This window comes from Callorhinchus milii, unplaced genomic scaffold (assembly GCF_018977255.1).
Source record: "Callorhinchus milii isolate IMCB2004 unplaced genomic scaffold, IMCB_Cmil_1.0 Scaffold20, whole genome shotgun sequence".
NCBI classification, from domain to species: domain Eukaryota; kingdom Metazoa; phylum Chordata; class Chondrichthyes; order Chimaeriformes; family Callorhinchidae; genus Callorhinchus; species Callorhinchus milii.
In genome coordinates this window covers 1,526,846-1,541,887 of record NW_024704761.1, presented here as the reverse complement: position 1 = coordinate 1,541,887, position 15,042 = coordinate 1,526,846, and the positions used below count along the sequence as shown (strand labels likewise).

Genomic DNA, 15,042 nt, shown 5'->3' with positions numbered 1-15,042 from the left:
TCCATTTATGGAGAGCGTTTCACTGGGATGAGAGAAAATTAGTATTTAAAGGTTGGATTTTTACAATGTCTCAGTTCCAACTGTGTTCTCGTTTTAAAAAAACCACACTGCCTGATTGTTTGTATATCATTCTGATCGGTACAGCAGGAGCGAATTCTCAGAATGTGCCATAAAACTGATAGAAAACTCCACTTTATTATTATGAATCCACTGGGAATAGTTTCATTGTTGCTGCCATTGACTGTACATTGTGCCGTCCATTTACGTAAAGTGTCTAGTGTTCAGATGCGTTTTTTTTAAGAAAAAGGGACATTTTCAGAGGAAGATCAATCTAAATAGAATGAAAAGGTACTGAGCGCTTCTTTCTCTTTAAAAATAAATTAAGTTCACCAGCTTTCCTTGAAAATGCTGTATTTCCAGTGTTTATTGAGCTGATCTCAGGCACAGCATCAATGTTGTAGTCGAGCTAATCTCAGCACCTGTAGCTTGGGGAGGAGAGAAGAGAAAAAATAATAATGTAGTTCCTATGCCTGTTCAAGGATCTCCCCGCCACTCTGTAGTTTGGGAGGTAAACATCAGGGCTTGTGATATCATTCCCTTCCCTGCGGGCTCGAACAGCCTGCTACCAATCACTGTCAGTCTCGCACATGAATGATCCCCACTTTGATAAGGTGCTGGAGATGGATGGAAAAATGAACCATTGCGGATTTGAGCATGGCATGGGACTTCTTCCCGACGTGAAAGGCTCTATACAGATGTAATTTTGTTGTTGGTGTAGTGGAGGGGAGAAATAGCAGTGGAAATAAAAGGCTGGGAATTCCATTTCAGTCTAGATTGAATCTATTTATGTAGCATTTAAACTATGTAGCTTAGACTCTCGGCAGCACCTGGGGAGCTCTGCTTTGTCCGAGGTGCTGTCTACCTGTTCAGGTATAGAGCCTGTGTATTTTGTAGATGAGAAACCATACCCAATTTGCACACAGCAAGTTGTCTTGGGTTGGAAATGTTCTTTCCCTATGGCTCCTTAGGCTGATTGTAATTGGTAGAAGGCCAACCGTAAACAGAACGTAAATGTAGTGATTTTATAATCCTTCCTCCTTTATTAATGGAATCCCAATTATAGTAAGTCATAATAGAAATGCAATCTATGATAGATCCCTAGTGGCTTTGAGTTCAAGCCCCGCCTGGAGCTTTGATCTCATTCTTGCCTGAGACGCCAGTGCAATGTTGTGAAAGTGTTATATTGTCAGAGCCACCAGAATCAGATGAAGTGTTAAACCGAAGTCCCGTCTGCTCAGATGGATGTTAAAGATTCTGTGACATGATTAGAAAAGAGAAGGGAGTTTCTCTCGATGTCCTAGACAACAATCCCTCAGATACAATTTCCCGTTCACTTAATGGCTGGTTGCGGCACATTCCCGTGAGCAAATTAGACACCGTGTTTGCCTACCAACACACAGTCCCTACACTTGACAATTTCCTGTATTCTAGGCGCTGTATTAAATACAGGAATTATGATTTAGGATTTGGAGAGATTTGGGAGCAAACTCTGAGTTACTGAACTTCAGTTCTAGTCGGCTGGGATTTCAGTTGCACTTTTTCTTCTGGCAATTGCAGCCACGAACGAGCACATTACAGATATAAGCAGCTGCCGGAGACTGCCTCTGTTTAACACTACGCCTTTTCACAGTAAACCTTCTTCTCATGAAGCTGTAATGAGCAGCCTCTTGTGGTAACATTCATTATTTATGCTCCTTTGTTTGTTCCTGCTGCTTTACACTGTAATTTCACTCAAGTGGTTCTGCACAATGGCATAAGTCTGCACCTTTTCATAAACACCGATTGTTCTCGCACTCACTCACACACAAGAAAATGAAACCGGGCATGTATTTTCCAGAGGGGACGAGAACCTATTATGGTTTACCGGCGTTTTCAGTGAGAGAGAGAGAAATTGTGGCTCAAAGGCACAGAAAACTGTAGGCATTTCTGTCTGTGCTGAACATGTCCCATTATATTAAACAACACACAGCCACAATGCCGTATGGAATGCTGTCTGAACCACGCCTGTTGGGTACATTTTAGTGGCTGAGGAGATGCATTAGCAGTTCATTGTTCCAACCATATTCCTGTAATTCACATCTGAAATCTTGTCATTTAAGGAAATATCGGATAAAAATTATGGTATTTTGTTCCTCAAATTAGTCCAGAGATTAGTTTAAGAAACACATTGAAAAAATATTTTAAAAATGTTCTCCCCTACCACCCTCCATTTCCCCTCAAATCACTTTAATTACCGTAAATTAGTTAAAGACAGCATATAATGGAAAAGCATATCAAAGCTCTTGGCAGGGAATTGTGTAGTGTCAAGTGTAGTGACTGTGTTTTGTAGGCGAACGCGGCAGCCAATTTGTGCACAACAGTGTCCTACAAACAGACCAGTTTTATCAGGGGGATTATTGACCAAGATACTGTGAGAAACTTCCTTCTCTTTTCGAATAGCACCATGGGATCTTTACAGTCCACTTGAACTGACAGACGGGACCTCAGTTTAACGTTTCCTCCAAAGGACAGTACCCACAACATCTCCTCCAGCTCAGCACTGGAGTGTCAGCCTGGCTCATAATCTTGAAGCTCTGTACCATATATTTTTGAGGAGTTTTTTCTGCTACTTATTATCCATACGTCTTTGTTATTGTTATTTTTATCCATATTTATCAAGATTTTATTTTTAATGTAAAATGTTACTCTGGGGAAAAAAGTCAGTTTGCAGGAGCCTCTCATCAACGCGATGCAGTGCCTCCTGCTGGAAAGTGCCTGCGTGTAATAACCAAGTGAGAACAGGATTGAGCTCAGCTGTGATGCGCTCCAATCGAGTGACCTGCCAGTGCTCGCTGGCTGTGCCTGCGAATGAAGAAAGGGGGCTTTACAAGCTGTGCATCTGTTCCCATGTGCACTTCAGAGCCTTCAGGCGATGAGGATAAAAGATTGGGAAAATAATCAAAGAAGGTGAGACTGTTTACCATCTGGGCCAGGCTGACACACTTTGCATACATTAAAGGCGTCAGTCTGGCTCAGATGGTAGCACTCTCGCCTCTGAGTCAGAAGATTTTGGGTCCAAGCCCCATGTCGGGAACTTTGAACTCAAAATCTAAACCAACACTCTGGTGCAGGGATAGGGGAACCCTGCACTGTTGGTGGTGAAGTCCCGCCTGTAATTTAGGTGGTAGTTCCCTTGGCATTATTCAAGAGAGGAATTTCTCCGGGTATCTTGGTCAATGATGCCGTGTGGGGGTTTATTTAGAATTTCACTGACACTATGTTAAAAACCATGAAGGAGATATCTGCATTTACAGCCACAGCAGGCTACAAAGAGTGCTGTGCAGGGGTATGTTATCACACTCATGCAGCCGTACAGCTGAGTGTTTATAATCAGATGCTTCTGGTGAGAAGGTGATGGTTGGAATCCTTCAGGTGAGATTTAAAGCCAGCTTCACACTAGTGTTTGCAGAAATACCTGTGCTGACACAGGGTTTAAACCCACTCATTACAGGATGATATCAATGGATAGCGGCTGTCAGGGGCAAACTGGCAGGAATTTATCTGTCGGATAATCTGCCAAAGGCATCTGCCTTTCTCCATTTCCTGTAATTAACTTGGGGACTTCTCGATTGCACCAGTTAAGCTGTCATTTATTGCGCTTTGAAAAGCATGAAAGTGGCAAGTTGTAAGATGGGGGGCTTTTACAAACCAGTCACTGTATTGTGTCGTGAATCAGGCCTGTCAGATCTTTGTCACTTAGCGTTTCTGAAGATCCGTTACACTCCATGCAGAAGAACATTCTGTATCACATCAATTTTAGCAGGGTAGAAATTACATAGAACATTACAGCACAGAAACCGTCCATTTAGCCCAACTAGTCTGTGTCAGTCTTTATACTGTACATGATTCACCATCCCTCTTTGCTTATACCCCTCTATTCCATTCTGCCTTATGCATGCTTCACGTTTCCTCTTAAATACAATTTTTTTTTTGTTTTGACCACAACTTTTGACACATTCTCACCACTTTCTGCATAAAGAAACTCCCTCCTGAACTCTCTTTTAGATCTTAGTTTCCCCCCAAAAATACATCAATTCACTAAACAGTAAGGCGCTATATCAAATCTAAGGATTATTATTATTTGTTTAGTAATATGCCCTAATGCAAGGAAGTCAGTCATGATTAAATGGGGGAGAATGTGGGATGTGATGTGGTATTTATAATTGGTGATCATTAGCACTATCACATCACATACTGTATTCTATCCATCCTCTTTTCCCCATGTCTCTTTAAATATGATTATACATATTTAATTCTGATTATGAGAAAGGTGCCCAGGGAAATTGGACAGATAATAATAATCTTTACATTTGATGTAGCGCCTTATCATGTCTTCGATACGTCTCAAAGCGTTTCACAGGATATACTGTAAAGTCAATTGACTGTTTATCTTGTGGGCGATGTTAAATGTGTGTTACTGGAGTTTTCAGGGACAAATGGAAACCACCACTCAGGTCAGAGACTCATTGCTGGTCAATGGACTTGTGCTATGTGGGAGGCAATAGCTTTGGAATATGAAAATTAGGTCACAGTGGGAGACTGAGAGAAAATGGAGAGCATCGATCTTAATTGTGGAAAGGTTAGTCAGCTCACTGTGCTTGCCATCCATCAAGCCAGCTCATAATAAATTTGCTTCCAGTGAAAAACAGTGTTTTTTATTTTTGCGTTTGAGGAAGCAGATGGATGCCCAATGCTGTTGAGTTTAACTATTTCATTGCTTTATATTGGGAGGGAAATTAATCCAGTTAATAGGCTGACTCTCCAGGGGGTACGCAGCAATATCAGAGCTGTTGTCCTTCAGACAAAATATCAAACAGACCTCATCTGATTGTTCAGGTGGATATTACAGATCCCGTGGCACTTTTCAGAAAGAGAATGGAGTTTCTCCCGGTGCCCTGGCTACCAATCCCAAATAAATTGGGGCAGCGAACTTGCCCACAGTGCCCTTCATACAGGATAACATGCACTTTGCAGTGACAGGGAACATGCACACTGAATAACAGAGACAGGAGAGGAGGAGGGAGTTAAGAAATCTGTTATGAAATGTAGAAAAATCGACCCCATGATGTTCTGCACATGGTTGGATTTTACTGGAGGCACATTAAAAGCATCAGTTTCCTTCAACTGTGAAATAATAAAAGTACTGAGTAATTGAACACAAAGTGAATGGATTTCACATGTCATTCTTTATCAAAAGACAAGGATCCGGGCCGATGTTGCCCAATACTTGAGCAGGTCTCAAACCTACCACATTTTAGTAACCCTTTACTGTTATTGCTCCTCTATCTTTTACATGAGCCCTACAACCAAGCTTTTGCCTGCCTAGATATACGTTAAAGATTCCATCATACTACTTGACATGAGGACAGAGTTATTCCCAGTGTCCTGGCACATAATCTTCTAGACAATTTGACCATTGGTCATAGCAACTACCTCTCATGCCTACAAAAACAGTCACTACACTTCACAGCAATTATCCACCTGTGAGACGTTTTGACAAGATGACGCTATTTCCCCCCTCCCCCCCACCCCCTGTGTTGCCCAGTCTTGTTGCGGGATGGTATTGTGGTCAGTCCATTTGCAATTGTTTCCTTGACTTCGTTCCTTACCTGGTTCGAACGGTTAAGCATGCTGGTGATCGTGATGAACTGCATCACCCTTGGAATGTTCCAACCTTGCGAGGACAGCAAGTGTAAGTCGGAACGGTGTAAGATTCTGCAGGTGAGCTCTTGATCTTTCCCTTGGGTCCTGGCAGAAGGGGCAGAGATGGAGCTGGGAGACCTGCGGAGGCTTTGACGTCTGACACCAAGGTTCAAATCCAGCTGCGAGTGAAAGGAGAAAGGAGCATCATATTTTTTTAAAAATAAGTATACGTGCACCAGCTTTGTCTTCCTCCACCTTCATATCAAGGATTGTGTCAGCTTCTTCTTAAAATGTGGCAGACCATTTGCATATTAGTAAAATTCAGGTCATTCTCTGGGTTGGACAGGCCATTATACTATCAAAACTGGTGCTGATTGCCAAGTGGTCATGGAACCATAGACACTTACAGCACAGAAAAGGGACATTTGGCCCATCATGGCTGTACTGGCTCTCTGTTTTAGTCCTATTCTCCTGTCTTCTCCCCACCCCCACACCCATATTTCTCCTTTTCAGATATTTTATCTAATTTCTTCTTAAAAACTAATATTTTCAGGCACAGGCACACTGGGATAAATGGCCTCTTTCTGGCTTAAGATTCTATGAATATTGATTCTGTCTCAATCGCCATTCCAGGTCAAATATTCCACATCCTCACACCCTCTGTGTTTGTTTTTTAAAAAAAACTTCTAACTTTTTGCTCATTTCGTAATTAACTTAAATCTGTGCTTTCTAGTTACTGAGTCACTGGCCAGTGGGAATAATTTACCCCTGTTTACGTTATCAAAACACCTCATATTTTTAATAAACCTCTACCGAGACTCCTCTCCACTTTCTTTGTTCTGGGGAAGACAGTCTCATTCCCCCATTCTGTAAGACTGCTGTTGAGAAACGCTGTGCTCCATGACCTGCAATGTTCTCTTCATTCATGAGTGTTAATCAATACTTGAAGGAAAGATTACTCTATTCCCATGAAGGAAAACAAAAACAGGAACCTTGTTAAAAAGGTTAAACCATGGGCTGAGTCCTGAGCGGCCAATGCGGAATAAATAAGGCAAACAGGATGCTGGGCAGTTGTCAAATCAAATGAGTTCAGATCCTCAAATCATATTCAGGCTGCATAGTGCCCTGGTCAGGCCACATCGAACATACTAAATACAGTTCTGGTCACCATGACTTAAGTGGGCTCTAGAGTCAATGCAGAGGAGAACAACGAGAATAATCCTGTGTCAGAGAAATGAGCTATGCACAGTGAATAGACATGCTAGGGCTCTTCAGTCATGAAAGGAGATGTGTCAAAAGAGCAGTGTCAGGACACCAGGAAATATTTCTTTATCTGGAGAGTATTTAATGACTGAAACAGTGAACTTATTTGAAAGAACAGCTTGATGCTGTGATGGTAAGATGGTAGGTTGAGTATTCTGGAAGAATGAAATAAGATGGGCCAAAGGGCCTTCTTCATCCGAAATTATCTTGTGAACACTTTCAGTCCACATTGTTTCACCTACCAATGTCTAATGCTACCCTCTTTAAAATCACCCTCATATCTCTCATGTACATGACTAACAATTAACAATAGGTTAATCCAATAAGCAATTTGCAAAGTAATGTCCAATTTTTTTTAGGATGTGTTGAAGTGCTGGTGTTTCGTAAAGAGAAATGAGGGTTGTTACACCATAAACTAGGATTGGCAGTCAATGAACTTTTCTTATCAGTGCCGGTTCTGACACAAATTGGATAGGCTCTCTTTTAAGCCTTGTTCATCCCTTCAAAGGTTAAGCAGCCATGAAGTATTTTGCAAGCCATTATGTATTCATTTTGTACGCATTAGCATGCAGATTGTCTGGCACTGTCTGTACATGACTTGTACAAGATCGGATCAGCAATGCATGAGAGAATCTCTTCCTCACACGTAGAGAAGCATTTAGTTAGCCACTCATCAATAGAAGCCTGTGCAAACTTTTTTGCTGTTGCGATGTGTGCCCATCAAGATGACAGATGTTGTTTTGCTGCCAAGTTATGGAGAATAGAGTAAGCAGAGTCGTGGAACGCACTCATTTTTCAACCACTGGTTAAACATTTTCGGGTCAGTTTTGTAGAGCCGTAAACATTTACACCACAAAAGGAGGTCATTCGGTCCATTGTGCCTGTGCTGGCTCTCTGACAGAACCCTCTGTTTCGTCCAATTCTACTGCCTGTCCACACCCCCACATTCTTTTATATTTCTCTTTTTTTATAGATATTCATCTGATGCTGTTTTAAAAACTAATAGTTCTGCTTTAACTACAGTTCAGGGTCGGGCATTCCACATCCTAACAACTCTTGGTGAAAATAAATTCTCCTAACCTTGCCTTTTGTTCTTTTGATCAATCTCATAAATCTCTCCCTCCCTCAAGTTATTGACTTACCAACCAGTGGAAATAATTTCTCCCCATTTACTTCATCCAAACCCTTCAGTAACACTGGATACACAGCAAGCAGAAAACATACTCCCCTCGACAATACCACTGCCCCTCCCCCCCGCCCATACCAGGACCACCTTAAATGAGTGCTCCTCCCGCCCCAATGCCACCAAATAACATTCTCCATTTTCTGCACCAGTGGGTTTGGGCTGTGAGGCAACACTGACCAGGAACTGGATTGACTGTCCACAAATGCAATTCACGTAGGTCCCTGCACTAACCAGATGCAGCACCTACTCAGGCCATCAAGGGTATCTCCTGATTTTAGCCTTAAGACCACCGTCCGACAATTTAAGTTTCTTAAATTCAGCCTTAATTCAACTATTTTCCATCAACTCATTCTGTTGTCTCCCTGTCTTCCAAAACTCAAGTTGAGAATTTTCCAAAATATTACATTTGCATTTTAAGATGATGGTGTTAAGGCAAAAGTGATAAGGAATTTCAAGCCTCTGGTCTGGTTCGGTTCTAACTTAGTTGCTAAACCAAAGCTAATTGCATCAATACATATGCAATAGCATAGCTTTGTCAGCTTGGCGTAAAAGGTATAATTTTAGCTCAATTTAAAAAAGGTATAGACTGCTTCCTGATTATGTGAGAATCAACTGAAATTAAATTCTTTTTAATGATAAAATTAGTTCAGTTTTTGTGATATGTATAAAATTGAACATTGGCTGAAATGAATTTGACAAAGATTCATCTATAATCTCTCTGATGCACACCCAATTATACACCACAGAAATGGGACTTTTGGCCCCTCAAATCTGCACTGATGTTTTTTCCCCACATTGAGCTGTCCAAAGTAATCGCGCTCTCCCATTCACTACCCCATATATGCTTCAATATTACCTTTTTTTCAGTATCTATCTAAATTGGATTAAAGTGGTGCAGTAGAGATGCAATGGGGAAAGAGATGGGAATGGGATTAGAGTAGAGAGTACCAGCGGGGAGCGAACACCAGCACAGAGACTGGCATCCTCCTGTGCAGTAAAACCTTCTCTGATCCTGTCTCCATCGGAATATGACTTTCTGTTCCTCAGGGCTTTGATGATTTCATCTTCGCGTTCTTTGCTGTGGAAATGGTCATTAAAATGATCGCGCTGGGCATCTTCGGCCCGAAGTGTTACCTTGGCGACACCTGGAACCGTCTAGACTTTTTCATAGTCGTTGCAGGGTAAGTGACGACAAACCCTTTGTGTGTCCCATGTAGAGTTAAGTGACCTGGCTCTTTCCAAATGTCACATGTGCGATGGGTAAAATACAATCTTCACCATACATACAAGTCTCTAAAACCAACTGTTTCCACATATGTCTGGTTTCCATTTGTCTGGAATGGGCAGGTAGGGGATTCTCAGAGGAACATGCACTGCTCACCTAATTTAAAAGAGTTTAGGTGCAGATTGACAGCAGTCAGGTTCTGCTTAGCGAGTGTTGATAGCTACCAATAAGTTTGTAGGTCACTGGCATTTCACTGTTCTCTCAACAGGTCCAGGTGGCGAATCAGTGAGCTGCACTTAGACACCCAAGTAGACGTATCTCTGGACCTTAAGTAGACTTGATGTGCTCTTTAGTCAGAGGTGAATCAATAGCAGGAAGGTTACCAGGAAAGGTGATTAAGGCCAGGACACTGGATTCATTTAAGGAATGGCTTGATGCTCCAATGGGAGGATGGTGGAGTTGGGATTCTGGCGGAATGAGATGAGATCGAAAGATGTGCTGCCTTTTTTCATTCAGGACATTCTTGTATCCATGTGATCACATCCTAAGATTAGTTGCCTTTGAGACTTGCAGTTATGCTCCATCTTGAAATCAATGATGAGGGGGACAGGGACCCAGTGGAGTTTAGCGAGGAGGGGAGTAATGGGCTTGTCGTGGGTGGTGAGGGAGAAGGTACAGGATATGAGATAGTTTCCTCAGCACAGACCAGGAATCGAACCTGGAAGCTTCCTGTTCTGTTCGGCATAGTTTCTCACTCCATAATCTTTCTGAATCATTGGAGTCATTACATTGTTAGCCCCCAAGTGTGAAGAAGTTCTCAGATCAGTGCAACTTCCAACATAAGATCTGAAAACTCTTGCCATCAACTGATTCCAATCATTATTTTACAGCTTGGCTTGTGTTCTGGCTTCTCTCGGCACAATGAAAACAGATGTTCTGCGCTAATCATTGATAGGAAACCTAAAAAAAATGTTCACTTTGGTTTCCCCATGGGCTGCGTAAGATGTAGACTTCTGTTTAAGTGAAGCAGAACGTTTTATGTGAAATAACACTGTTGCTATGGGATCGCCCCAGATCTATTTGTTCATCTCCTAATGGGTGGGGTGGTCCTAAATGGAGAATCAGCGTGGAGCTTGCCAAACAGCGCTCTCCATGACAAGCTATGAGGTTTCCGGTAGTTAAACTCTCGCAGTTACCCCAATATATACTCTGGGGTCCCCAACACTTGGCTTTTGCCAACCTACCCTTAATGCTCTCTGGTATTTGGTAAGCAACAACAACAGCAAGATTACATTTGTATAGCGCCTTTCATGTCAGGAGGACATCCCAAGCAGGATGTAACCCTGCAGGGAGAGCGTGTGCATTTCATTCCAGACGCAGCGAAATTGCCATACAAATGCAGAACTCTCAGTCTGGTTTAGATATTTGGAAAATATCATAAGGAACTTCTAAACTGGTTCATTCACTGGATAAATATCCTCACATTAGGAAACCCCTTTAAACTATGAAGATGCCCAGAAAGCACTCGTCCCAGAGTGTCTGAGAGAGGATGAGTCTATGAATCTTTTTGCTGCTCCATCTAATTGTTACTTTCTATCTGATTTCAGTATGTTAGAATATTCACTGGACCTGCAGAATGTCAGTCTGTCCGCAGTCCGCACTGTGAGGGTCTTGAGACCGTTGCGAGCTATTAACAGGGTCCCGAGTAAGTATTTGTTCCTATAACTGAATCTTAATACGTTTTCTAAGATGTATGATATGCCTGCAGGAAAGAGGTCTTTGTGGAACATGTAAGTGATGGACCCCAAGCTGTGAGATGCAGAGGAGTAAAGCCAATGATCCTTTTCTTATGAACAGCATTGCTAAGTGATTTTACTTTATCATGTGCATCGGAGTGAGTGTGAATTCAGTCATTTGCAGCAGAAACTCCTCTTATCCTGTGAAATGAACGGAGGATTTGACTGCAAGTAAGGCTACAATTAGCAGCCATTTCACATACAGAATTAACTCACTGCATCTTGCATTGTATTTATAACACTTTTCCTGACTGTTAAGCCTGCAGGGCGTGCGGGGGAGAAACAGCTCACTTGGGGATGGGGCTGTGTGAAAGTTTGCAGCATGTGGTGTCAATTTTCACCAGTTATAATTAACACCTACTTGATGAATGTGAGACTGGTCAATCCAAGTATGTCCTCCCCGCCCCCCCCCCCCCCCCACCCCTCCACCATCGACACTGACAATAGTTTGATCTGAAGTTGTCATTGTACTTTCAGCCACGGAGTTTGGCAACTGGTAAGTGACCGTTTAGCTCAACACATAAATGATGCCATAGATGGCTTTGGGACCAAGAAATACTTCTCTGCCCTGAGATTGTAGTGCAACAGAGAATTTGTGTCCCCTTATTTTGTTGTCTCATCTAAAGTGCATCTAAAAGTAACTACTTTCAAACAGCCAAACTTTACAACTCCATCAGCCCAGCATCTCTTGAAGATAAATAGCCCAACCACAGCTGGACTTCCAAGATGTCATATTAGAAGCCACTGATGTGGGTGATGCCATTAATTACAATTAATGTATCCCTAGCTATGCTGTTGTACAACATTTCTGAGGCCAAAAATTCTTAATCTTCTCAGTTTTAACGACAGTCTGATAGATGACTAAAAGCCAGGCGTGCTCCGTTTAATTCTTCCTATAATTAAGTAAATTAAATTTTTGACTCAGCTGGGCATAGCTCACAACTCCAAAATATGATTCCCACTGTGCAAAGACATATGAGGCTGTGGTAGGAGAGGTAATAATTGTATCTATCATTATTGAAAAGATTAACTATTGTCTAGGGTGATTTAATCACAAGCACCATGAAGGGTTTTGGGAGTTGATTAAATGTGAATCTTTGCAGTGAAAGATGAATGTGATACAAATTGGACCCAGAAATATATAGAATCATAGAATCTTACAGTACAGAACGAGGCCATTCGACTCATTGCGCCTGTGACAGCTCTTTGAAAGAGCGATCCAACTAATCCCACTCCCCTACTCGTACTCCATAGCCCTGAACATTTTTCCTTTGTAAGTACCTATCCAATTCCTTTTTGAAAGCTATTATTGAATCGCCTTCCACCGCCCTTTCAAGAAGTGCATTCCAGACACTCTCTGAGTAAATTCTTGTCTCCTCTCTGGTTCTTTTGCCAAATATCTTAAATCTATGTCCCCTGGTTACAGACCCAGCCACCAGAGGAAACTATCAACTCTATCAAAACCTATCGTAATGTTTCATCTCCATTAAATCTCCCCTCAATCTTCTCTGTTCTAAGGAATATTTTCAGTGACTGTCGCTAACCTGCATCTGGAGAAATCTTCACTACTTTTTTTTCTGACTGCCAATTGTAAAGGGTTTTTCTTTTCATTTAAGCTTCTGTTTTTTCTGTTTTTTTGTGGTGTGATACGTTCATCCACTGGGGAGGAATGGGGAGGGGACAGGTGCTCTTTCTGATGTATTGGACCAGAGTCTCCCCAGTGATTATACCCACCTCCCCCTCTCCCATCTCACACTCTTGACTTTATTAGTCATGCTGTCTGTCAGAAGAGATTATTTGTGATACCGAGTGCCCTTTGCAGCTTTTGGAATATGGAAATCTCTCGCCATCAGAAGAATTGATTTCATGCAAATCTTTTTCCCCATTGAATATTCATAGATCGTGCCTTCCGTGACTCTCTTCCTTTGCTAGCCTTTGTCTGAGAGTTTAAAAAAAAGAGAGATGCAATAAACGCAAACAAATCACCCAATTCACAGTTTGACCAACTTGAGGTTGGTTTGTAACCCTGGGATCACAAAGTTAGAGATGAGGGAAATTGTACATTTCTTAACCAGACTGAATTGTGGCATTTAGCCTCACCGACCAGGAAGGTCAGATCTGCCCCATGTTCTTTCCTGAGGTTACAGATCTCTGGTAGAGCAGACGAGGAAACTGTGTATGTTTCAGTTGATACATACATGTGTGTGTATATGTGTATACATATGTGTGTGTATATATGAAGTACCTGTGTGCGTGTATGTGTGTCTCTGTGTGTAGATGTGTGAATGAAAGGTAATTTTGTTGTTGTTGTTGAGGGTATATTCCTGTACGCACACATGTTGTTGCCTGCATGGACATGATCACTCGTGCACACCCACCATGCATACACAACCCACATGTGCATGTAGGCACATTGCATTAGGCGAGGGTTGACCACAGTAACGGAACAGTTGGTAAGTGATTGAGAGAAATATTGAAGCATTGGGTCATTTAACATGCAGTTGATGATCAACGGATGGCAGAGGATGGATTCTAATGTTGGCAGAATGTTTACTTGGCGTTGACCAATATTTCATGATAAAACGTTGACTGCAGCAGATGGTTAAATTGACCAGCTTCATATTTATGTTTCATTCAGTGTCACTTATCAATGACACAGCTGTTTTGTCTCCAGGTATGCGGATCTTGGTCACTCTGCTGCTCGACACTTTGCCTATGTTAGGCAACGTACTCCTACTCTGTTTCTTTGTCTTCTTTATCTTTGGAATCGTGGGCGTCCAGCTATGGGCAGGGCTGCTGCGAAACAGGTGCTTTCTAGAGAAAAATTTTACAACGTGAGTAACAGCTTCTAAACTCTGCATTCACGAAAGGTCCTTCGGAACCCAAAACAATCGCAGTTTCAGTGACTAGAGGGCATCAATTTAAGATAGTTAGGAAGAGATCTGACCTATAGTTATCGTTCCAGCAACAACAACTTGAATTTATGTGGTTCCCTCACTCAGGGAAGCATCCCAGAGTTCTTGATAGTGGTAGAACACGACTCCGAGCCGGGGGAGAGGGGTGTCGAAGAGGAAGGTCTTCAGGCGCAACTTGAAAATGGGGAAGGAAGGGGCAAGGTGGAAGGATAGTGGAAAACTGTTCCAGAGTTTAGGGGGTGGTGGCTGAGAGTGTGGCCACCGATGGTGGAACGGAGGGCTAGAGGTGCATGCAGGAGGCCGGAGCCAGTCGAGTGGAGGCAGTGGGTAGTGGGTCGGAGAGCTCGAATCTGAAGTCCAGCGTGCATTCCGGTTCAGTGAATCTGAGGGACTGGCCAGGGATGTTGAGGAGGTCAGAGCCGCAGGATAGAAAACATTGATGGGAGCCAAGGCTTCCATCTTGTGGACACTGAGCAGGATTCTCTCTAATGGTGTTATGTTCTGCCACAGACCTGCCCCACTGATGTTGGACAGGTATTACCACACTGAAAATGATGACGAGAATCCCTTCATCTGCTCCCTCCCAATGGACAATGGGATGCGTACCTGCCGGATGGTGCCACATACGCGAGTGGAAGGACTGGAGTGTACATTGGACTATACCAGCTACTCCCTGCTGAGGACCAACAACTCCGACAACACCAGCTGTGTGAACTGGAATCAGTACTACACCCAATGTGAGCCTGATGAACACAACCCGTTCAAAGGAGCTATCAACTTCGATAACATTGGTTATGCATGGATAGCAATATTTCAGGTAGACCTCAGCTTTCGCTCTGTCAAACACCGCGTTTGCATGGAAGTAGATTTGATTGGAGATGTCTCTCGGAGTTCATATTGTATCTGTTTTCTAAC

At 42.5% G+C, this 15,042-nt stretch overlaps 1 protein-coding gene across 1 annotated transcript in view; it reads left to right on the top strand.

The window, feature by feature from the left end:
* The window catches only part of LOC103175750 (calcium channel, voltage-dependent, T type, alpha 1G subunit), a 158,173-nt gene that overhangs the window by 75,707 nt on the left and 67,424 nt on the right, over positions 1-15,042 (top strand). Inside the window, 5 exon segments of the mRNA XM_042342353.1 lie at positions 5,709-5,820; positions 9,239-9,372; positions 11,024-11,121; positions 13,887-14,046; positions 14,638-14,944. Coding sequence (XP_042198287.1) covers positions 5,709-5,820; positions 9,239-9,372; positions 11,024-11,121; positions 13,887-14,046; positions 14,638-14,944 — 811 coding nt within the window.